At 50.7% G+C, this 24,084-nt stretch overlaps 3 protein-coding genes across 8 annotated transcripts in view; 2 read left to right on the top strand and 1 right to left on the bottom strand.

Annotated features, from left to right (window-relative positions):
* Window positions 1-7,888, top strand: part of DHX32 (DEAH-box helicase 32 (putative)) — a 53,282-nt gene extending 45,394 nt beyond the window's left edge. For both annotated transcript variants that reach the window (XM_047073591.1, XM_047073590.1), the window contains 5 exons: window positions 1,604-1,795; window positions 2,472-2,621; window positions 4,124-4,311; window positions 6,385-6,566; window positions 7,643-7,888. In XM_047073591.1, the coding sequence (XP_046929547.1) occupies window positions 1,604-1,795; window positions 2,472-2,621; window positions 4,124-4,311; window positions 6,385-6,566; window positions 7,643-7,814 (884 nt within the window). In that variant the 3' untranslated portion in view covers window positions 7,815-7,888. The remainder of the gene's footprint in view (window positions 1-1,603; window positions 1,796-2,471; window positions 2,622-4,123; window positions 4,312-6,384; window positions 6,567-7,642) is intronic.
* Window positions 7,889-7,969: 81 nt separating this feature from the next.
* On the bottom strand, window positions 7,970-21,779 carry BCCIP (BRCA2 and CDKN1A interacting protein). 2 transcript variants are annotated; one of them, XM_047073594.1, is made up of 7 exons: window positions 21,574-21,779; window positions 17,049-17,123; window positions 16,083-16,163; window positions 11,954-12,043; window positions 11,128-11,315; window positions 9,659-9,833; window positions 7,970-8,421 (listed from the first exon to the last, which is right to left on the bottom strand). In XM_047073594.1, the coding sequence occupies exons 1-7, from the start codon at window positions 21,739-21,741 to the stop codon at window positions 8,254-8,256; spliced, it is 945 nt and encodes a 314-aa protein (XP_046929550.1). In that variant the 5' UTR covers window positions 21,742-21,779; the 3' UTR covers window positions 7,970-8,253. The 2 variants fall into 2 exon arrangements, with proteins under 2 accessions (XP_046929550.1, XP_046929549.1); XM_047073593.1 differs by having other exon boundaries at window positions 7,970-8,424; window positions 21,574-21,778.
* A 420-nt stretch (window positions 21,780-22,199) lies between these two features.
* Window positions 22,200-24,084, top strand: part of UROS (uroporphyrinogen III synthase) — a 34,766-nt gene continuing 32,881 nt past the window's right edge. For all 4 annotated transcript variants that reach the window (XM_047073596.1, XM_047073595.1, XM_047073601.1 and 1 more), the window contains exon 1: window positions 22,200-22,283. The gene's annotated coding sequence lies outside the window, so the exon portion shown is untranslated. The remainder of the gene's footprint in view (window positions 22,284-24,084) is intronic.

Genomic DNA, 24,084 nt, shown 5'->3' with positions numbered 1-24,084 from the left:
CTGGGAATGAAAACTGTGCTCCAACCTATGTCAGGTCCGGGCACGTTCGCTGGGGCCGCTGCTTTTGCCTGCGGCCCGGGTGGCACAGGCCGAGAGCAGGCCCGTCACCTGCTCTGCTCTGCAGTGAAAGGACTGGAGACGCGCTGAATCGCGGGCAGCCGCAGCGAGCTGTTTGCCAAAACCCACAGTAGTGTCTCCCGGTGTTTTCAGCGTTGTCTTGTTAGGAAAGAGGGGACGTTATCAAATCCGAGTTGGTGACCGGCTGGCTTTTGAGTCACGCGAGTTGCCTGAAATTCTGACAAGTAGCTTAGCAGTGTTTGAACAACAAATAAGGAAATTTTTACTGTTACCTCGAACTCCCTGATGCCAGTAGGTTAAAATTGCCTCTCAGGTCCCCACGGTCTGTCTCCTGTTCAGCGGGCACATGCTGGAGTTCAGACAAAGGAAAGCTATCCAGCCGTGCTCAAAAATCCTTCCATTTTGGGGACAGAACAGGATAGCAGCTTAATACTGTGTGATTTGCTTCTTTCTGTGGCTTTTATTGCTTTGTCACCTACTAGACAGGTGAAAAACACGTGTATTTTTTAATATAATCTTATTCTACAAGGGCAAGAATACCTTGTTTTGAATAGGTGGATTATCTTTTTCGGTGGAGATTAAGCATATATAATGAACACACCATTACTGACATTATATAAACTTAAAGGGGAAACATAGATACAGAGAAAATCAGCCTTCTGTCCTTCTGTGCACTGGCAAATAGCTCTTAACATCCTTGTCTACTATTTCTGTCATTCGAGTCCTGGGTCAGTTTCATTTGGTTAATTTTTCTCTTTATTGTGGGACTGGAGCTTCCTGTTCTTCACACCTCATAATTTTTTATCAGATGCTAGACATTGTGCACTTTGCCGTGTTGGGTATTGGATATTTTGTATTCCTATAAATATGCCTGACCTTTATCCTGGCTGCAGGATGATCCTTCCAGGTCCTGGTTTTGTTTGTTCAGCGGAGTGGAGCGGTGCACGTCTGGGGGGTAGTTTGTCCCTTCCGTGTCTCCTGCCCAGGGCCCCTGAGTTGTGAGGTTTCCCAGCCCAGTGGGTAGAAGTGGACAGTATCCTAGAACCCGTGTGAGCATCAGGCACTAATTGGATGGATGGTTCTCGTCGCGGCCTGACGCAGTTTCTCACGCGTGCTCTGCCGATGCATCGAGGGGACCTTTCAGAGATCTTCTGAGTCCTATCTCTCTATGGCTCTCTCCTGTCAGGTGTTCCCCCACCTGCAGGCCCTGGCCGCCTGAGTCTCCCCACACGCTCAGCACCATCTTTATAACTCAGGGAGTCTGGCAGGCCCCACCTGGGTCCCCGCTGGCACTGCAGGCGGGAAACTCTCCCCAGGCCTTAAGCTGGGCAGCCACGGGGCTCACTTCATTAGCGTCCCCCTCTCAGGAATCACCGTCCTTCACGGCCTGACGTCCATTGTCTCGTAAATGGTTGTTTCACATATTTTGCCCCGTATGGTTGTTTCGTGCGGGAAGGGAGGTCCAGTACGTTACGCCCTCTTGGCTGTAGATGACGTAAGCTGCTGCTGCTTTTTTCTTGGCTAGCGCCGGAAAGTCTGATGCAGGCTCTGGAAGACTTGGACTACCTGGCGGCGCTGGACAATGACGGGAATCTCTCTGAGTTTGGGATCATCATGTCGGAGTTTCCTCTTGACCCCCAACTCTCAAAGTCGATCTTGGCGTCCTGTGAATTCGACTGCGTAGAGGAGATGCTGACGATCGCCGCCATGGTGACAGGTACCCCTGAAGGGCTGTTCTTCCGCGTTGTGAGGCTTTCCCAGGGACAGAGTTAAATGAGGTCCGTTTGAAGTATTTTATGAAGTACCTAACGGAGGCAGTAATCCATTTCACCTTTTGAAGTGATAACGAAGTATTTTACTAGATTTGAAAGGTAGAAAGTTAGAAGGATGATCTTGATATGAAAAAATCCATCAAACCCCAGTGAATTTCTTAATCAGACATTGAAGTAAAAATGCATTGCTGGGAGTGTTCTCCTCCAAAGAAATAGGTGTTTCTTTTATTTCCTACCACCTTCATTCTTCTTGGTTTGTTTTAGTTCGTTCTTCTACTGGCAGAACAGGCCATAGGCCGTGCCGCGTTAGACCTCAAAGTTCCCATCCTATTCTAGCCACTGCCCTCGAAGCATCTCGGGTGCCCCTGCTCTGATGGTAATACCAGCAGGCTGTTAACTCTGCTAACCAGACCTGCAAGAAGCAAACGTGAAAAGGGACAGACACATTCATGACAACTCACCCTACATCCCTTTGACTTCTAAGTAAGCAAGAATAACCTTTATTCAGGGAAGCAGACAGGAGCGGTTCTGCACACAGTGGCGAGCCCCTCCCTCTGCGTTGTGCTAAGGTCATGAAGCGGCTCCAGGGTTGCTGACCTCGTGACCTCTTGTGTCTTAAAGCTCCCAATTGCTTTTCTAACCTGCCACGTGGAGCTGAGGAGGCTGCCTTGACTTGTTGGAAGACATTTTTACATCCTGAAGGAGATCACTTTACCCTCATCAACATTTACAAGGCCTACCAGGACACGGCTCTGAATTCCACGAGTGAACGTAAGTGAATGCTCGCGATTCTGAGAAACCTACTCGTTTCCACCCTTCCCTCCCCAAATAAAACCGAGCTGGTAACTCACCCTTCTCCGGCCCTGCTGGTCACCTAGCGGATGGCGCCCGAGTCCCTAAACGCACTGGCTGCTGTGCCTGGGCACGATGACATGGGGACCCAGAGTCTTGCACAGCACAGCTCCCGTCCTCCAGGGTGCAGGGAGGAGAGAAGGGCACTGCCATCTCTCAGTGCCCTTGGGTCAGAGCTGTGCTCTGTGCGTTCCCTGACTCGCACACTCACTGGATGGAGAGAGAACGCAGACATGGAGAACAAAGCCGAACAGATCCCCACTCCAGATAACAGGAAGAGTAGACAGGTGTGCCGCAGGAGGCCGGAGAAGAGAACCAGGCCACAGGTCGGTCAAGGAGGGAGGGGAGTTGTGCAAAGAGCAGAAGGGTGCGTGTGAAAGCGGAGGCAGAAGTCCTGATGTGAAAGGACGAGTGCGTGGGTTTCCAGGAGAGGGACCCAGTGGAAAGGGAACTGGAAGCACGTACGTGGGCGACTCCAGTGCTCGGCATTAATAAAGACAGGAAGAGGAGCCCGAGGGGCCGACAGGCCAGGGCGGTGTGGTGAAGGCTGGGCCCCCGAAGGCAGCCGGTGAGTTCCCTTCCTGCAAGGGGACCCTTCGTTTTCCATGAAGCATCTTATACCTCCTTTGCTCCGATAGGATGGGAAGTGAACTGGAAGACAGGACAGCCGGTGAATGGCAGAATTCCATAGAGTGGGGGACTCATTTTTCACAGCTGACAAGAAAAAGTTGTCGGTGGAGCCAGAAAAGATACGGGGAGTTTGGTGGCCTCTTTTGAGAGCAAGGGGGGGTGGGTGGCCGTTGTTTGCCCAAGTACGTGCTCTTGTCGCGCTGAGTGGGCCTGAGGGCACGGCCGGGCTCTTCTGCCCACTGTGCCAAGGCCGGGGGCACCACCAGGGCAAGGCTGAACGCCGGATCCACCCTAAGTGACTGCAGGTGGCATGAAAGAACTTCACACTGAACCAGGTGACTGAACTGTAATACAAATTTGCAGCTAGGGCAGGTAGGTGAGCTTCCCACGATTTCCAACTCGGCCCAGTAGTGACCCTTTTCTTATAAACCTGCAGAGAGAGTTTCACGGCTCAGGGGACTTCTACCGTACGCTTTTCTCCTTAGTTGGATCAAACGTTGGGGCCTCGTACATCCTTGCCGTGTACACAAGACGGGTGTCAGTCGGGGCCAGCCTCCTGTGCCCCTTCAGAGCTGCAGACGAAGGGTGACCCACTCACTGGTCAGTGCCAGCAGCATGCGGTTCGTGGAGCTCGCCGGGGTCCCGGAACCACCGCAGCCTCCCTCCCAGTCACTTAGGTGACCACCTCTTTAGGGGAGGAGTCCAGAGGACACGGAGATCATGCCTTGTTCCCGGCCTGGGCTCTTCCAGCTTATGACAAGTCATTTCTTTTACTCCTCTTTCCCTCCCAGACTGTGTTGAAAAGTGGTGTCACGATTACTTCCTCAACTGCTGCGCACTCAGGATGGCGGATGTCATCCGAGCTGAACTCTTAGAAATTGTCAAGCGAATCGAGCTTCCCTGCGCAGAACCTGCTTTTGGCTCCAAGGAAAACGCTCTGAACATAAAGAAAGCTCTTCTGTCCGGCTACTTCATGCAGGTGAGAACAGGGAGGGCCGTCTTCGGGGTGGGTCTTTACAAAATCTCCCATGATTCTGTTAGGAATCTCTCACTTAGGATGATTCTTTGATTGATGTTAACTTTAAAACCGAAAACCAGGGCACCTGGGTGGCTCAGTCAGTTAAGCATACTAGTCTTGATTTGGAGGTCATGATCTCACCATTCGTGGGTTCAGGGCTGGGGTCTATACTAACAGCACACAGCCTGCTTGGGATTCTCTCTCCCTCTCTTTGCCCCTCCCCCGCACACATGCGTGAAGGCCTTCTCTCTCTCAAAATTTTATTTAAAAAAGTAAAATAGAGGCACCTGGGTGGCTCAGTCGGTTGAGCGTCCGACTTCGGCTCAGGTCATGATCTCACAGTCTGAGTTCGAGCCCCACATCGGGCTCTGTGCTGACAGCTCAGAGCCTGGAGCCTGCTTCAGATTCTGTGTCTCCCTCTCTCTCTGACCCTCCCCCATTCATGCTGTGTCTCTGTCTCACAAATAATAAACATTAAAAAAAAAAAAAGTAAAATAAAACCGAGAAGCCTCTAGGTTACTAAAGATTTAATATTTAAATATACATTTTCTCGAGGGAACTGAATGAAGGACCAAGACAGAATATGTTCACTTGGTCCAAAAGGACAAAAGGTCTTTCTTCATTACAGAGGGGAAGTTATTAAAACACTTTTTGGCTGAACATCAGACACAGTCCCTCACTTCACCGGTTTGCAAATTTCGTATTTTATTTTTGACGTTTATTCATTTTTTGACAGAGCGTGAGCGGGGGAGGGGCAGAGAGCGAGGGAGACACAGAGTGGGAAGCAAGCTCCAGGCACAGAGCTGTTAGCACAGAGCCCGACGTGGGGCTCGAACTCACAAACCATGAGATCATGACCTGAGCCAAAGTCAGACCCTTCACCGACTGAGCCACCAGGCGCCCCACAAATTAGTTCATATTTAACAGGCGATACTAATACCCAACAAAGAAATAAAGATAACATCTCATTTCTTTCTTTTCCAAAATGAAGGCTGCCGAACGTAGCTCCCCTAAATTACAGCACGCTACAGGTGTAAGCATGCTCTTCGCATCATAGTAAGAGAAATACTGGGGTATTTCCACTCAAACTCTACTCTTCATAAAGAAAAAAAACACGGCACTTCAACGTGGATTTCCTCACCTGTGTGGGAAAAGGCCCTACATCAGCATTACTGTGTCAGATGAGCTAGAACATCCGGCACAAAACACCTGACTTTTGAGTACATTGCCTGTCACGTGGCAAGGTTACTCCTTGACCCAAACATTTAACATCTGTAGCGCTGCTGTCTTTCACCTACTGCCCTGCCCATACTAAAGTTAATATCGTCACTGTCTCAAAGTTTTGGGCAAAACACAGTTTTGGCTTATTTTTTTTTTTTTTCAACGTTTATTTATTTTTGGGACAGAGAGAGACAGAGCATGAACGGGGGAGGGGCAGAGAGAGAGGGAGACACAGAATCGGAAGCAGGCTCCAGGCTCTGAGCCATCAGCCCAGAGCCCGACGCGGGGCTCGAACTCACGGACCGCGAGATCGTGACCTGGCTGAAGTCAGACGCTTAACCGACTGCGCCACCCAGGCGCCCCTTGGCTTATTTTTTAGATCTGAAAATAGGAAACTTGGGTGGCAGATTTGTAGTTTTCACTGTTTTATATGAAAGACTTTGGAATTTTTTTACATAAACATTTTTTTAAGTTTATTTTGAAGGGGAGAGAGAGTGAGTGGAGGAGGGGCAGAGAGGGAGAGAAGAGGAAGGCAGGGGGAGAGAGAGAGAGAGAGAGAGAGAGAGAGAGAGAGAGAATGAATGAATGAATGAATCCCAAGCAGGCTCCATGCTGTCAGCACAGAGTCCAATGTGGGACTCGAACTCATGAACCCTGAGACCATGACCTGAGCTGACACCAAGAGTCGGATGCTCCACCGACCGAGTCACCCAGGCGCCCCAAAATAGTCAGGAATCTTTAAAAGAAAACATTTTTGTCTGTCAATCTCCATATTAAGACAAAGTCTTCGTTCTTAAAACCTTTGCCTTGTAGATTGCTCGGGACGTGGACGGATCGGGTAACTACCTGATGCTGACCCACAAGCAGGTTGCCCAGCTGCACCCCCGGTCCGGTTACTCCATCACCAAGAAGATGCCAGAGTGGGTTCTCTTCCACAAGTTCAGCATAGCAGAGAACAACTACATCAGGATTACCTCAGAAATCTCTCCTGAACTGTAAGTTTAATGGACAAAAAAGGGGTTCTTTTGAACTCCTACTTGAGTAAATGACAGATTTAGTTTTTATTACATTTTCAGGTAGAAGTTTATGCTGGCACCAATCTGAATTTCCATGGAGAGTACTTCCTAATGGCAGGTCTCTGTGGATGATTATCTAAACGTTCCTGCCTTTGAGAACACAGCAAAAACTATGCAGCGCAGAGGGGCGCCTGGCTGGCTCCGTGGGGGAGTAGGCAGCCCTTGATCTTGGGGTCATGAGTTTAAGCCCCACGTTAGGTGTGGCGATTACTTAAAAAAAAAAATTTAAAAAAGAACACAGTGTAGAAGTACAAAACAAAGTATAAAGTATCTTAAGAGGAACAAAAAGCTGCAGAGAAGTAGTGTTTGCAGGCGGAAACCTGAGGAGGAACGGCTTAGCCACCGCTCGGAACGGATGTGCCAAGACTGGAGCTGGTGGGGAAGGAAGGGGTGAAGGGGGGAGGTGGAAGACGGGCAGGTACCCAGAGGTGGAGGGCTTCCGGGCCACACGAGAGTTTGGAATTTATCCTAAGTGCAGTAGGAACCGACTAGAGAGTTTTAAGCAGGAGTGCATCCTCTCCCGGGTGCTAACTGCAGATGCTGGGTCCACCTGAACGTACACTTGGACCCGGACAGAGTGACGTGCGAGGCAGGAACCCAAAGTAGCCAGTGGCTGGGTGCGGAGTGGCATCAGTTAATAAGAGGAAGAGGCAAAGATACTCCCTCTCTTACTCACCCGGAGTGCTCCCCAAACACCTGATGTGACGTGTTGTGACGATGGGCCTTAGGGCGAGTACGGGTTTCCCCTGGTGGTTAGCAGTGGGCGTCTTCCACTGTGTGGCATAACCCTAGAGAAGAGATTCTAGAAATGCAGCTGGACCGGTTCCCTGCATACCACAGGAAGTATCTACTCTCCAAAAGCACACGGAGACTGAGGAGTTCAAATTAAATAGCAGTTCCACAAGTAGATTCTCCGGGGGTGGGAAGGACCCGCTCGTAACGTTTGGTATCTCTCACCAAAGAAGAAAGGAGTCTCATTTCTCTGTTTTCCACAGATTTATGCAACTGGCACCACAATACTATTTCAGTAACCTGCCTCCCAGTGAGAGTAAGGATATTCTACACCAGGTGATGGATCACCTATCACCCATGTCAACAATGAAGAAGGAACAGAACATGTGTGAGAAGTGCCCGGAAACCGCGGAGCAAAGGTGCGCCTTGCAGTGACTCGTCTGCACCTTCCCCTTAGAGCGTGCTGCGTAGCCAGTACCCCAGCCGGGCCGCACGGCTGATCCACTGGAGCAAGGTGAGGACCTTCAACTTGAATACGGACATCATACCCCACACGAGAAGTCTCGAAAAGAGTTACACTTTGTACATTATTTAAAAATAAAAAATGGAAGTTTTTATTGAGTTCTTTAAATTACTACTCCACGTTTTCCTTCTTACTGGAAAAGCTCTTCATCAACCATTCGTAATTCGACCAAATTTTTTTTTCTTAAAAAAGCTATTTTGTAAATGTGTCACAGACACAGGTGACAGAACCCTACTTTTTTGTAGAGGACCTTAATCTGAATAAAGTGATGAGTTTTTCAGTAAATCTGAGCTGTTTTCTGGTAATTTTACAAAAACGAAAACCAGCCCCCTGCTGCCCATGGGAAACGGGTCAGAGAGAGAGATGCTCTTTCAGTTTACCCATGATTTCGTCCATCTTGTCACCTGGAATCAACATCACAGTTCGCAAGGGCTTCATCGGGACGTCGTCAAAGGACCACCTGCCTCCCAGACAGGTGTCGCTCTCTTCCTGCACCGAGTAGTTGAACTTCAAGATTGCCTTCTAAAGCAAATATATTAAGTTAAAAATTCAGCCAACCTGAAGGCAAAACTCATTTACGTGGCAGCCAGGAATAGTATTTGGTACGTGTTTAAGAATGACGGTGAACGGAAGCAGAACACAGAAATAGCTCAGAAGGGGCAGTCAGGCAGAAGTCACAAAATGCTTACCAAATTCCTAACTCACAGGAGGAGCGAGGAGAGTGGTGCCCCATCGCGATGAGGGGAACGGCAGCTAAGCGAGAGTACTGCCACCATCATTTATCAGTATTTATAATTCTGCTCGTATTCGTGATCTCATTTGATTCTCAAAATAATCTTGCAACAGCAAAGCGAAAGAAAGACTCCTAACATCTGACAATTAATGAGCATGGTCTTCAGACACTGGTCTTTCCTCACTGTCCTGGCTGCTCCCTTGGCATAAAGCTGTCGCGTGACGACAGGGAAGTCTGCGTAACCAGGCCATCTTAAACCAACCATACATACATACTTCCCTGAAACAACCTATCTAAGGTGCTGCTTAGGCCTAAACATTTTCACTATTTATTCCTGAAAAACCAGGGCAGTGCTCAATCTGGTAGTGGTTTAGTATTTAGTGGGCGTCTTTTTAATAGCGATAGATATCCTCTAATCCAGGAAAGTAAGTTACCCCTCAGATTCAACATTGAGACGAGGTCAGGGTGAGAAAGCATGTTCTCTGGTGTCTGGTGGTCCATCGTAGCACAATATACCCTTACAGGAAGAAAGTGCCAGAAAGCCCAAAAGCGGGAGGACATCCAGGACTGAGGGCAGGGAGAAGCGTGTGAGCCATCGTGGGGGAGAATGGGCCTGCCCCAACTTCCACATCCACCAGCTGCGTGACTCAGATAATGGCTCCCATCTCCCTCGGACTCCACGTCCCCATCTGTAAACCAGGACTAACGTCTACCTCACGGAGTGGTTCTAGAACTAAACATCTTCTAGTCAGCATATTGTAAGTGCCTGACCACCACTGAGCGTCCATAGCTTTTTTCCTCCCCAGGCTCGTCACCGACGGGGCCGGGGGGAGCTGGCGACTTAACCTGTTGAGAACCTACTAGGTGTGGGCCCTGTGTCAGCTGCCAGCTGCTGCCAGCACGGAGGAAGAGTGGCCGTACTCAAAGGACTTTGACGTAAATGGGAGAGCAACAGATCCTGCTGACGGTCAAGAAGATCCTTACTGACATCTAGACGAATAGGTGAAAACAGGCCAGTCTTACCTCATAGAAAAATTCTTCCTCTGCATTTGCAAACATTAACTCCTCTTTCTCTTGGCTGCTCCATTTCTTTTTGGGATTGTTTTTTCCAGCTTCCACAAACGTCTTGCTGATCAGAAGGTAGAAGGAGCACTCTCCACACGGCTTGTTCGTTCTGTGTGCCTCTGCCAGTTCCTCCCTAAAAGGCGTAACACAGAGGTCTGCCTGCTGAGTCAGGTGAAATCCATGAGATCCACGAACCAGAGCACAGAGAAGAGCAGGGAGGCCTCTTCGGTGGGTTCTGTCGTGTCTGACACAGGCTTAATGAACCGACGTTAGGTCTGGACACTTCTAAAGCACCGAGTGTTATTTCTGAAGTCCACTGCGCTTTCGATTAATTACAGCAGTGTTTTATAGTAAGTAGTCTGATGAGTCAGATGATGCTGAGTTGTGGATACACGGTAAGTAACAAGTCTCAAATTCACTCGACATCAACATGTAAGAAGGTGCGTTTTTAAGGACAGATATTTAACAAAAAGCCACAAAGGCACAGAGCCATAACCAAAGCCCTCGGAGCAGGTGACTACTAGGCTCCCGGCACTAGAGTCTGGAACTCACTCCCGACCTGCTGCACAAAGGACACGGTAGGACACAGGTGCCCTAAATTCTAGAGTAGTCTGTGGAGTGGCAATGCAGCCTAAATCTTTTTTCCTTCCGGAAACTACACAATGTCCCTCTGCATCTGGCTGAACAAAGATGGAAAGCCTCTGGCTTTCCTTAACAGAGGATCAGGAGGGAGATCACCCTCCCGTGAAACCAAACAAACACGAGCTCCAACGGATCAGAAAAAAGGCGAAGCGCAACAAAGGACATGCGGCAGAAGCCCGTCGCACGGCAGCCGGGGGTCCTCGTGGCCGGCAGTTCCCTTCCCACCGAGCACCGCCGGGAGCGCGCGAGCGCCGTGGCCCCGGAGCAGGGGCGTCTGCGCGGCACGGGGGCCGGTCTGTATTTCCGCCCCGCTCTACCTCAAGGTCCAGTCAATCCCGAGCCTGAGCCCTGCTTACAGTTAAAATGGTGGAAACCTAACCCCCCCCCCCCCCATAATATAAAAACACAACAGCAACAAACCCTGAGAAGCCAGACACACGGTGTCAGGACCGCTTCCTTAGTTACAAAATGTCCCTGTGGAATCTAGGAACTGTACCCAGTTTCCGTCACTGGCGTATCGCTTGGCACCTCACCCATGCTACAGAAATCTGGGAAGAGGGGGGAAACCTTAGTCCAACGGGTAAGAAGGCCACATGAGCTGCTCCTGTACCCCCGTCAATCTCGTAAGGCCGTTCAGACTATGGCCGCAAGTAATCAAGGGCTGGCGGGACACGGCCTCCCCTCTGGCCGCTCCAGCTGCCCCCCGCCCCACACACACGGTTGGCATCGCTCTGCCGAACCCACCGGGGAAAAACCGTGCGGAGGCGCGTGGCCCGGTCTCTTACCGGAGCTGCTGGTGCATGGGCAGCGCGATCTGAGGAGGAACGTTAATGAACCTCTCGCTGAGGAGAAAGCCCACGGGCTTGGAGGCGTCGTTGAAAAGCGCGTCCAGCTGTTCAACCGAGCTCTTCCCACAGCTCTTCTCACAGGAGCTCAGGATCAACTCTTTAATCTGTTCAGCACACCGCGTACCCTGCAAAGCAAAGACGAGGCGACGTGACAGTGAGAGCTGTGACTTCTGTCTCACGGCAAAGGCGGTTTCCCGCCACGTCCTCGGTTTCCCACACTTCCTCAGTGCTGACTGCGGAAGCATCACCACCCGGGTTGCGTACCGGCCGTGAGCAGCGGTGAGAGAGGGGCACACGGACACCACACACTGGCGTGGCAACTCCAGTCCATCTAAAACCTGAAGGTGAAGTGTAACCTGCACCTGATTCCGTAAACAGCCCGTTTTTCCTTTTTGGCCAGAACTCCCGTCAACAAAGAGATGGATGGAAACCCAAGCGAAGGTGACGAAGCGCCCTCCGCGGCAGGAAGCAACGAAGCCTCACAGTCAAAGCAAGGGCCGCAGGGACAGCAGCGCCATCGGATCCCGTGTCGGTACCGACACCAGGCCACCAGTGCCCGATGGTTCTCTACGCCACAGGGACTCAAGGCCCTGAACGGCATAGATTACTCGTAACACAGACAATTTCGTATTAAAAAAAGATTACAGTGAGATTTCACAAGGGCACATACCCTTATAGCATCGCTATCTGATATAAAAAACTATCATCGTGTGTTAAATACAAGCGATTTCGGTCTAATGAACAGTCATCCAGTGAAACTAACCTTTCTTTCCGTTAAATTTAAAAGACTTATGAATCCAAAAATCTCATCTTCGTCCACATCGTCATCACTGTCTTCTGAAACATCCGTTTGCTGTTTGAAAAAGCAATGAGAGTTGTATGTTTGGGAAGAAGCAGAATACGAAGTCCTCTTTCGGTTTTCACAAACTTTCCTCGGCTGTCGTCACCGTAGGGAAGCATCGCACGCTAAGCACCGTGTGGCCGCGGCCCTACCAGCTCACCTCCCTCGATTCTGTTCCCCTGTTTTACACCATGGATGATCCCTTCCTGCTCCAGGTTTCTTCATGCTAGATACGGTGGCTCAGTAGGTTAAGCGTCTGACTTTTGACTTCAGCTCAGGGCATGGTCTCACAGTTCGTGAGATGAAGCCCCGCGTCAGGCTCTGGGCTGACGGCACAGAGGCCTGCTTGGGATTCTCTCTCTCTCCCTCTCTCTCTGCCCCTTCCCCATCCCCCCCAAAATAAACGTTAAAAAAAAGAAAAAAAAAAACCCAGAACAATTAAAGCCTCTTGAAAGAAGCCACTCTGTCTTCCAAGCAATCTGGCTGCAGCCAGCCCTAGCGACACTGGCTCACCTACAGCCACACTCCAGAGCCCCGGTGAAGGAGGACAAGGCCCGAGTGCCACTTACGCCTACCACGCGCGCGGGAGAGGAAGGGCCAGAAGGGAAATGAATTAAGAACCGAGAACTAAGAATGAAATGCCGACCTCTACCCTGCACTTCCCGGCTCGATGACGGCCCTTCCCCTGCCGGCCTCAGCGCACCCTCCACACGGACCGCCTCACGCGGCTTGTTTGCTTGTTCAAGCTGCGAACTCTCCGCGAATCCCCAGTACCGAGCGCGGAGTCCGGCACGGACTGAGTCCTTGGGGACCATGTGCTGAACAAAATGAGAAGGAGGCTGCTGCTCTCCCCCGGAAGGACAGCAGGGACCCACAGCTGCCCGCTGTCCTGGAAACCGTCCCGTGGGAAGGGGCTTACAGGGCTCTGCCACCCGCTTCAGCACGACCGGTTCACGGAGGGGAGGCCAAGGGAGCAGATGCACCGCCGGTGGCAGGGTGCCGCCGGGCGAGAGTGGAGAACAGCAGGACCTGCCTCTGTGGGCACCGGAAGTCACACCTCAGTGACTGAAAGGGGCCCGGCCACGCTGAGCGGGGCAGAGGAGACGGGCAAAGGGGCCACCAGGCTTTAAGGCCCGCTCATCTGCGGGCCCAGGCTGTAAATGACCACCGGTTTCTTCCTGCGGGAACAAGGAAGGGGGCGGTGGCTCAGGTAAGGCCTCGAAGGCCTAGGAAATAAAACTATATGCCAAGGTGAGAGATGTTTCAGGTAATCACGTGGATACACTAATGGAGACTGAGAAGGTAACTCAGGGCACTAACAGCCCGTGAGAGGACCGGCCATGTCTGGTCAGGAAGGAGAGAGGGAAAGAAAGAAAAGAGTATGTATGCCAGCCTTGGTCCCTTAAGATCAACCCGAGACCGTTTTTCAAGGTCTCCCAGCTACCGTGGCAAAACACGCAGTACCAACCGACAGAACACCAGAGGACGAAAAAGGAACCTTCAGTGTCAAATCCTAAGAAATCCCCAAAACGGGGGCACCTGGCTGGCACAGTTGGAGGAGGATGCAACTCTTGATCTTGGGGTCATGAGTTCAAGCCCCAGACTGAGCACAAAAATTACTTGGGAAAAAAAAAAAAAAAAAAAAACCCAACCCCAAATGGTCACTGGGCTCATAAGCAGTCAGCATTCCCCGGAGCACGCTCAGTGTTCCTCCTTGACAGGCCGTCAACCATCAACGTCACACGGGGGTGCCTCTCGTGGGGCTGGAGTCCCAATCCCATTCGGTCTCCTCCACATGCCCCCCCCAGCAAGAGCCCCCCATCTGCTTGGCCCGCTCACAGCACCCCCCCATGCCTCCCTTCACCCCTGAAGCCTTCTGGTTCAAAACAATTCTTAGCACCTAAGTCCTGAGCAACTCCACCACAAGTGGAGCCTCTCTACACAACCCACGAGTGCAGTTCATGGCCCTCCCCCGCCACCGCCCTTTTCCCTTCCACAGCCCAACAGACGGACTGTCTTTTCTAGAAAAGTCTAAATCACCTCCCCAGTCCCAGAGGCTCCAGTGAAAGTTCTGGGCAGTCCTCTCCTCAGGACACAAACCTCTGTCCCTGGGACACCTCAAGTATCTCCGCGGAAACCATGGGGCTATTTGTGAAATCATCCAAGGGAGGGCTGAATCCCGTCACTGACAGTAAGCGGTGTCAAGGATAAAAGCGACTGCTTGTTGGAAGGTTACAGGACAGGGTCAGAAGGTAGAGGAGGGTCAGTAACGTATCCCCCAGACTGAAAAGGCACACGAGACGGAAAACTGAAGCAAGCCACTCCATACCACTTACAGAGTCTTGCTCTGGGTAACTTCCTGTCTGAGGGATCAGGTGAACAAACAATCACGCTGTGAAGCTATTCTCCACAAAGCCCGGACCTTACCCTACAGCTTGTTCGGCGCCCGGGGCACAGAGGGGAGGTCACACGGCGGTCACCTAAAGCGGGGCCTTCCGTGCGCCCCTTGATGGAAGATCAGAAGGCCTCACGCACTCTGGCCAGGGGGCACGTTAACCTCCACGGGGCCTAGACCGCGCAGTCCCAAAGGTCATTGTGCAGGCGCAAACAAGGCGGAGGACCAAAGGGGGAGGCAGCGTTGTCAGCACGCCTACAGACCCCCCCTCGGCTGGAGGACACGTGGATGGGGAGTCTCCTTTCCCACTGCTCTAAGAAAAGGAAGCTACTGGAGGTGCTGTTCCTTTCACTTCCTTTACGTTCAGTGCCGTGAGGGTTAGTGACGGAGATGCCGGCGATCCTACCCGACAGTTCCAGAACGTCAGTGGAGCACTGATGGTAAAGGCCAGACCGGGGTGCTTGGGAGGAGAGGAAGTAGAGGCTGTGGGTGCCAACTCTTTTGAGAGCCTTGGCTTTGAAAACAAAGGGAGATGTCGAAAGGTGAGGTGGTTAGGGGTACATCAGACTCAGGTGGCCGCTTTTTCACCATAACCTAGACGGTAAAGAGTCGGCGACCGTGATGGCTGACATTCCAGCACTTGCCACACGCCACTGCTCCTTTCTCACCACCGTCCGAAGGAGGGACCGGCACCATCCTCGTTTTCAGAGACGGAAATGGAAACAGGCTAAGGTCACTGTAGCGATTATGTTTCCCACCAACGGCCACATCTCCGCTCCCATAGGGCCCGCCCTGGAGAGGAAGGGAGGCCCCTGGCCCACAGTCCCAGCCGGGCTCCCAGTGGACAGCCGGCACTAACCTGCGAGTTGTGTGAGTGGGCCATCCTGAAAGGGAACCCTCCAGCCCCTCTGACCCTCTTGGGCTAGTGCGACACGGAGCAGGTGTGTGCTGTCCTCACTGAACTCTGTCCAAACGGGCTACACAGACGACCTACTATTCTAAGACACTAAACTGCGGGACACTTCACTTAGGCAGCTACAGGTAACCGAAGGCACCGCCAGGGGCTGGGCGCACAGGCGGAATTCACCCTCCCGCTGCGCATCCCCCAAATGCTCCCTCCCGGGCCACCCCCGCCCCCACCGGAGGCGCCTCCGCAGGCTCTGCCAGTAACGGAGTAACGGTGGCATCAGCAGGGTCTGCCCGCGCCCTCCCGGGCAAGCGCCCATCTGCTGAGAGGGGCCAAGTCTCAGGCTCACACCTCATGTGCGTGTGTCACAGGCAAACCTAACATGACATGTGCACTCCCAAGCTCACGTTCCCTCCCGACCTGCTCCTCCTCCATGTTTGCAATCTCGGTCACTCGAGCCGGACACTTGGGAGCCACCCTCGACTCCTTTCCCGCCACTCACGAAACCCCATCACATCTCATCTCCCAAACACCCTCCGAATCACCCCCTTCTCTCACCGTCTGCTGCCACTCCTGGGTACCTGCATTCAATAATCTTGGAAATTACTAGAATGGCTTGTAACCAGTCTCTCTTCCTGAAGTTACACCTCTTTCCAGTTTGAGCCCCTGGCCTGCCAACTAAACACCAGGAGGATCTTAACAGGCCAAAGAACTAATTTGATAAGAACAAACATAACCGTCCCGCTTACCTTAATCACACTCCCGATGTGGTTTTGTTGAATTAAGAGATCAGTTAGTTCTGCAATGTTCACAGGAGCCTTCAGGAAAAGCTGAAAGGTGAAAAATACTTACTTTAAATGAAAATCAACGCAAAAATTTTAATACAACTTCTAATATCCACATTCAAATAATGCGATATCCACGACGGGACCACAAAGAGAACCCAGGAGGAAAGGAAAAGCCCAGGAGAATGCAAGCTAAAAGCACTGAAATGTAAGAGGCAGTGGTAATACAGGAGGTGTGGGAGAGAAGAAGACAAAAGAGGGGAAAAGAGACAGGAGAAGGAGGACATAAGGCCAAAGAGTGTGACTAGGACACTGGAGCCTTAAACGGGCTAAGGGAGACTAGAAGCAGAAGCAAGCATGGGTTTTGTAGCGCCAGCTGGTGCACTCGGGACAGACTCTTCCGCAAGAATTCTTCTGCCCCGGGGAGCCTGGGTGGGCCAGCCGGTTAAGCGTCCTGCTTCAGCTCAGGTCATGATCTCGAGGTTCAGGAGTTTTAGTCTCGCATCAGGCTCTCTGCTGTCAGCGTGGAGCCTGCTAGGATTTCCTCCCTCCCTCCCTCCCTCTGGGCCCCTCCCCTGCTCTAGTCTCTTAGTCTCTCTCAAAAATAAACAAACTTAAAAAACAAAACAAAACTTCTACCCCACCAAGTTTGGATGTGAATTAGAGAAAAACAGAAGAGTTGTTCAAGTAATTAGCACACGAAAAGGAAAAGATTTTACGACAAGAGATACTTATTAACATATTAATGAGGCAAAAAACAGGGTATGTTAGCCTTGGAAAAGAAGGGAAACCATTCTTCCTTCTCTGCAGGGTCCAGAGGATAGGAACGGAATTCTAAAATAAAGGGTGGAATTTGACCTAGTTGGCGTTGCTTGAGTGGCCTGGATTTTCTCAGAAGAGCAAAGTTCTGTGCAGAGTCAGAGACCATACCTGCTGCAGTAACTTCTTAATTCCGTCATAATCATTATCTGAGATGGAATACGCTTCAAATTCAACGTTCACTTCCTGTAAATAACACACAAAATAGGTCATCACACATAACTTCCTAAGATAATTCAGGCATTATTTTCTACTTGGCAGATTTTTCTTCTCCTGCTCCCTCCATTCTTTTGGGCTCTATGTCTATCTACAGAACATGCCAGAAAAAGGACGCAAAGAAAATGTTATCACTGCCTGAGCTTTAAGGAGGCAAGAAAAGTGCCAAGACAGCCATCTGCACAGGTTACAAAGCACATTCACACTATCTCCTCATTTGACACAAAAGCCTGAGAAACAAAAAACTGAGCGATCTAGTTTCAAAGTAGAGCAAGTCGGCCCCACAGAAAACCACCACAGCAGCCGCAAAAGAGAAATTATGTACCTGACTGCAAGGGCGAACGAAGAGCACAATCACTTCAAAAGTCCCTGGCAGGACCTACAGTTTGGTTCAGCCCATGGCTCCGAGGCTACGCTTCATTTCCTTGGCAGGTACTGACCGAGTGCCACATGTACCAAGCACCGTGCCAGGCACTCACGATGGAGAGGTAAGCAAAGCAGGCAGGAATGGTCCCGCCCTCGTGGAGGGTACGGTTTAGGGGGGAATACAGACTTGAAGAAAACATTAATGCAAATAAATGTGAGGTTGCAGCTATAAAACACAGGTGCACGGTGCCGTAACAGCTTGGAAAACAGGTAACAAAGTCTTCCCTTAGAGAAGGGATGCTCGACGGACTTCGGCTCCGGTCACGATCTCACGGTTCGTGGGTTCCAGCCCCGCGTCGGGCTCTGTGCTGACAGCTCAGAGCCTGGAGTCTGTTTCGGATTCTGTGTCTCCCTCTCTCTCTGCCCCTCCCCTACTTGCACTCTGTCTCTGTCTCAAAAATAAACATTAAAAAAAAAATTAAAAAAAAAAAAAAAGAAGGGACGCTTGAGCTGGGCATGAGGATAAGAGTTCCTGGCACCAAGAACCGCACACGCCAAGGCCCCAAGGCAGGAGGAAATTGGTGAGTGAGTGAGTGCAAGAGACTAAAGGAAGCTGGGTGTGGCTGGGCTCCTTGATCCTCTGCAAAACAATGACAACATCAGGCCTGGTTTTTGGTGAGAAGGCTTAGACTTAAAACTGCCACAAGGTCAGTCCTGTGTCATACCTTGCCTGCTAAGTGACACACTTATTTGGGGGCTCTGATGAAATAGTGTTTTCCCACATACTTCCAAGTTTAGCAGGTTCTGGAATTTGGGTCTTAGCCGGAGAAGGCCGCGGAGGAAAATCACACGTGCTTTTGCCTAGTCACCCTGCCTGTGTGTATATTTAAGCATTCCCTTGGCTGTTCAAATTTGCCAAGGGCTGGATATCAAGGTCAGTTTATAAACGTCAAATCCTGACCCTCGGAGGTAGGTTCGGCCAGATGTGAGCGGCAAAACGCGGAGGGAAGGAGGGTGTTCCAAACAAAACCACGAAACAGTTCACCACTAGTCAGGTATTCCTTATAAAGGAAGAACTTCTCTAAACAATACCTTTCCGGTGTTGTTTTCTATTTTCTCGTCTGGACAGAAGCCTCAGACATCTGTCCCAGGCTATTACTGGCCGCCCCACTGCTACAGATACCCGATGGATCATGTGCCCAGCACCGCTTTCCCTGGGAACGGCCTCCCCAACCGCCAGGTTTCAGGGCAAACGGCCATCTTTGTAAAACAGAGCCCTGCCACTCACTCCCAAGTGACAGGATTTAGAATTAAGACGCAATACGACAAATCTCAGAAGCTGTTGATTTTCTATTCTCTGCTATATGGAGTAGGAACAGAAAAAGAACCAAATATCTTGAATGCAACAAAGTAAAGCGAAGACAAACGTGAAAGACTTTTCGTGTTCTCCACGGCATCCCAGGCTCCCCAGCCGGTTCCAGAAGCCCAGCTACTTCCTGCCCTTGGAGGTCTAAGATGCCCTTGCACCCTTACCACAAACTCCCCTTTCTGCTGAAGCTATCCTCTGAGGGTCTCGAATAAGCACGAACAAGAGCCCCAACCACACGGCCGGGAGCACTGAACGTGCCTAGCGCTCTTCTTCTCATCTTTTCGGGACCCCCACCCGTTTCCTGAAGTTCACATACCCACTTTCTATCTCTGCCAGCTGCCTCAAAGCCAATCAGTCTGCTTTTTAAATCGGGCTTATTGCCCACGAGTGTGCGCACGTGCACACACACACACACACACACACACACACACACACACAAACACTTCCTTCCTTTTAAACAGATCTAAGGCAGATTTTGAATTTCCAAAATAATTCCCATGGATTTCTTCATCACAGTAATGAGCTGTGGATAGTGAACATCTCAGAAACTAAAAGCCCCCCGCCCCCTTCAAATAAAGGACTCTATCCACTAAGTGTGCGGAACTGCCCTGAAAGCCTTACAATTTCTTCAGTCAAAAAAGTGATACAGGTCATTGGTAAACACTACGAAGACCACAGAGATTAGGGCTTGAACTCTTATAACCCACCCCCCAACTCCTACTCTTGAGAGGTCACTACCAATAGTAAGTTAATCTTTCAGGAAGTTTTCAACACATCACCAAATTTATTTCCTGTTTCTTCTTTCTCCTACATAGACTGCACTACACGTGCGGTCTTAAACATTCTGTGTGTCCTCAGTCTTAAATGGTGACAATTCCCAACTTCAGAGTTGACATAAACGTTAAATGAGTTAATACAACGTATACAGATCCTGGAACAGCATGTATTATCATTATTATCAGAAGATAAATTCTTACAAGTAGAATTACTGAAGCAGGGAATACATACAATTCTAAACTTTGATAGATACTGTCAAATTGTCCTCCAAAGACACTGCAACAAATTATACTCCAATGGTATATGTAAAATGCCTATTTTCTTATACTACTATGTCAATGACGATTACCACATTGATGATTTTAACCACCAGAGTGCAACAGATTATCCATGTTAATGCAAGAAGCACTGATTTCTACAACCCAAAGTTAGCAAAATAGCCAATTAAAGCTCTAAGTGAAAAAAGGTGAGACCACATTCAAGGCAAGGGGCCAAAGAGCTAATTTGTAAGAGAAAGCTCTGTTCACTCAAGATTTATCATATACCCACGCCAGTCTCAGCCCTAACCCTGAATCCACCCTTCTGACTCATGTTTATCTCTGACTTGATTTCCCATCACTCTTGATTATTCTGTTGTGGCCATTCAAGCTGCCTTTCTGATTTTCTTATTCATGAAATGGAAAGTCACTGGAATATTCTGAATAAGGAAGAGGGAATAGACCTACATTTTAAAAAGATCTCCCTGGGTGTGCTTGGCTGGCTCAATTGGAAAAGCGTGTGACTCTTGATCTCAGGGTGGTAAGTTTGAGCCCCGTGGCCTTAGAGATTACTAAAAAAAAAAAAAAAAAAAAAAAAAAGATAAACTTCAAAATATGGTACTTAGCATTCCTAGTATCTTGTAAAAAAAAATAAATAAAAGATCTCTCCTGCTTCAGGTGTAGAGACAGTTCAGGAACAAGAATGGAAAAAAGCTACTGAAGGAGTCCAGGCAGGCGGTGATGAAGTGTGCACTAAGATGCTGGAGAATCAATGATGAAAAGCGTCTGGATACAAAGATAAAGCTAACAGGATCTACTGATAGACTGGACGCAGGATGACAAAAGGGAGGAATTAAACTACTGGGTTTGAGCAACTGGCCAATATGGGGGCCATTTATAGAAAGAGGGCAAAGGTTAGAAGCCGGAGCACGAAATGCAAATTCTGCTTTGGGCGTTACTAAGTTTTAGGTACCCATCGGGCATTCAGTGCTCTTAAGGATCATTCAATCCTAACTACTCATTCAACAGATATTAAGTACCTATAATGTCCAGCAGCACGGTAGGAGCTATTCTGAAACACAGGAACCCAGTTCTAGGAGAACCCATCACCCGGACTTGGTGAACGGGACAAGGTCAGGCGCCCCGGAGGCAGAAACACTGTTTAGGGGAGATCTAAACAAGGATGGAAAACACTGCAGAATGAAGACCAGCCTCTGATACGGGTCTTGGTAGAACGGATAGAAGGCCTTCAAGGAAAGAAGGCCGCTGTGAGTGAGCCACGGAACAAGAGCCGGGCGGAGTGACCGCAGGGTGGGCAGAGAAAAAAACTGCGGGCCCTTGTTGGTCTACTACGGGTTTGGGGCTTTAGCTTTGGAACTAAATTTAAAAAAGCCACTGAGAAGTGTCGCGGCGGGTTTTCTCCGAGAGGCGGGGGCCGGGGGGGGGGGGCGACCCGGCGGAGTAGGACTTCTGAAAATAACTTCCGTGTCTGCCATGTGCAAAAAGACTTAGTTTATCATCTCCAGTTTCTGCTTAGAGACCCTCAGGTACTGGAGGTCGCTACTCCGAGCAGCTCACAGTCACAAGGCTTTGGCGGCCAGAAAGTTTGAACCCAGCCGTAAACCAAGCTGGGGTCGACTGTGGTTCTCACCTCGTCGACGCTCTCGTCGTCTTCATCCTCTTCTTCGTCACTGTCTTCATCGTCTTCGTCCTCGTCCTCCACTTCATCTTCCTCTTCTTCCTCGTCTCGCGGGACCGGAACACCTGGAACCCGCGGAGCCCCACTACCCAAGGCACGCCGCTTGGCCCTGGACGCCATGATACCAGCCTCACTGCGCCTGCGCAACTCCCTCCAACCCGCCCTACCGGACCCACCCATGCAAGTCGAGGGGGTGAGAGACCACGAAGAACCTCGGCGCTGAGTCGGTGTCAACCTCAGAGCCCCTGCTGGATTCCACGGCCCTGATACCTAGGAGTCGAGTCCAGTCTGGGGTCCTCTTTTGGCATTTCCTTCCCCCGCCTCCATCCTCCCTTACTCCCTACAACGCTCCCCACCCCCTTCGCTCAGTGGTTCGACCCTTCTCGGCCCCACCTCCCCGGGCCTGGGCGTCGGTGCGCATGCGCGAACTCCAGCTGTGCGCTGCTCCGGCTCCCAGACCCCGGCCGCGCCGCTGGTGCCTCGCGGCCGCGCGCAGGCCGTTTCCATGGCAGCAGAGGCCACGCGGTGAGGGGGCCTCCCACCCGGCTCCCAGCTCCCACAGCTGCATCTCCGGCTCCTTGGCACCGCGAGATACCGCCCCCGACGGGGCGCCCGCCGAGTGCCCCAGCCCCTAGCCTTTCGGGCCTCTGCAGCCCGGCGAGGTAGGTGTCGCCGCCCACGGTGCCGACGATGACACCGAGGCCTAGCGGGGGCGTGACGAGTAGCGAGCGGAGCTCCGAGGCCGCTGCTGGCTTGGGCGGGGGTCCCTGGCCTCCGGGGCAGCGGTCGCCCCGAACGGAAGGTCGCCGGATGCGTACAGATGCCCGCGCGCCAGGCTCAGGCCCGGCCCCGAGGGGGCACCCCAACACCGTCAGTGGCATAACCATGTCAGCGACTGAACGAATCCCCCCCCCCCCCCCCGCCAAGCCCTGCCCCTAGCCAACGCTCTTGAAGCGCATTTCTGGACCCGAAAGTGTCTTTAACCTTCAATGCTTCGGGTCCAGTGGGGAAATCTGAATTACAGACCAGAGCCTACTTTGAGAGAATAGAGAGTGGAGGGGGCTATGGTGCTGCTGCAGCCGGTTGTGGCCCAGTCGACCTCCCCGCCCAGTGCTGTCAGGTCTTTACGTGGCAAGAGCCCCCGGGGTTCTGGAGTTTTACAAGGTCCATCCTGATCGTTAACACCTGTGCCAAATAAAATTCAGCTCCTGATCAGATTTCTCACCTGGACCACCAGTATGCAACCATTGTAAAGATGACTCGGAAAGACGGTCCTTGAAGAAGACATCAGCTTTCTGAGCAGAAGGTCTATGGTTTAAGCATTCTCTCCTCTGTAAAATGAGGAAAGTGGGTTGGAGAGCTGTGACCCTAAAAATGGAAGGCACTGTCCCTAGTAGTGAGGTGGCTACTGCCCAGAGGGTTAAGCAGACCCTTTCTCAGTGATCTTTCAGCAGCAGGAAATGGAGTCAGGGTGACGTAAGGGTTGCCAGAGCCCAAGTCCCCATGACTGTTTTCTGTAAGTTTCGCCTTTCCTGAGAGTCTCCGCTACCGGGCCACCATATGGATGTTGGCAGACCCGCGTATCAGGAATTCACATCTGATGGGGTAGCTTAAAATGACCCCTTTGGGTCCCACAGCTGTGTAAAAACATCTTCCTGTAATGTACAAGACAGGAAGCTGTAGGGGGAAAAAAACACCTATCACAAGGCTCAAATTAGAAAAAAGATTCGGAAGGCATGGTGCCAGTGTACGAACAGAGTTGCGCTCAGGCAGCACGGGTAATTTTTAAGTATACGGTTGAGTGGCACCAGGTATATCCACATTATTGTGCAACAATCACCACCATCCATCCCCAGACCTTCTTTATCTTGCAAAAACCAAACTCTGTGTCCATTAAACTGTAATTCCTCAGTTCCTACCCTCCGCACAACGGGCCCCGGAAACCCCCACTTTGTTCTCTGCCTTTATGAATTCGGGCTATTGTAGTGGAATCATATAATGTGTATTCTTCTGTGGCAGCTCATTTCACTGAGTGTAAAGTCCTCAGGGTTCATCCATGTTGTAGCAGGTGTCAGAATTTCCTTTTTTTTTAGGGTTGAATAATACTCCACTGTACGTATATGTCGCATTTTGTTTATGCATTTGACCACTGGTGGGCACATGGGTTGCCACCACCTTTTGACTCTTGTGAATAATGCTGTGAACTTGGACATAAAAATACCTGTTGAAGTCCCTGCTGTTAAATTTTGGGGTGTATATACCCAGAAGTGGAACTGTGGGATCATACGATAATTCTGCGTTTACTGTTTTTTGAGGACCTATACTTTTTGGTATTTTGCAAAGTTTCCACGGTGAGCAGGCATGGCTTTGACAAGAGATCGGGGGAAAAGCCTTACTTGCACCCTCAGACTAGCTCCCAGGTTGAGGTCATGGTCAGGGTGTAGAGTAGAGTATCTTAAAAGA

Source organism: Lynx rufus, unplaced genomic scaffold, assembly GCF_022079265.1.
Source record: "Lynx rufus isolate CCGP_SWC_20201006 ecotype Redwood Valley unplaced genomic scaffold, mLynRuf1.p SCAF_11, whole genome shotgun sequence".
NCBI lineage: Eukaryota > Metazoa > Chordata > Mammalia > Carnivora > Felidae > Lynx > Lynx rufus.
The sequence above is the reverse complement of the archived record's forward strand: the minus strand, read 5'-3'. Positions and strand labels throughout refer to the sequence as shown.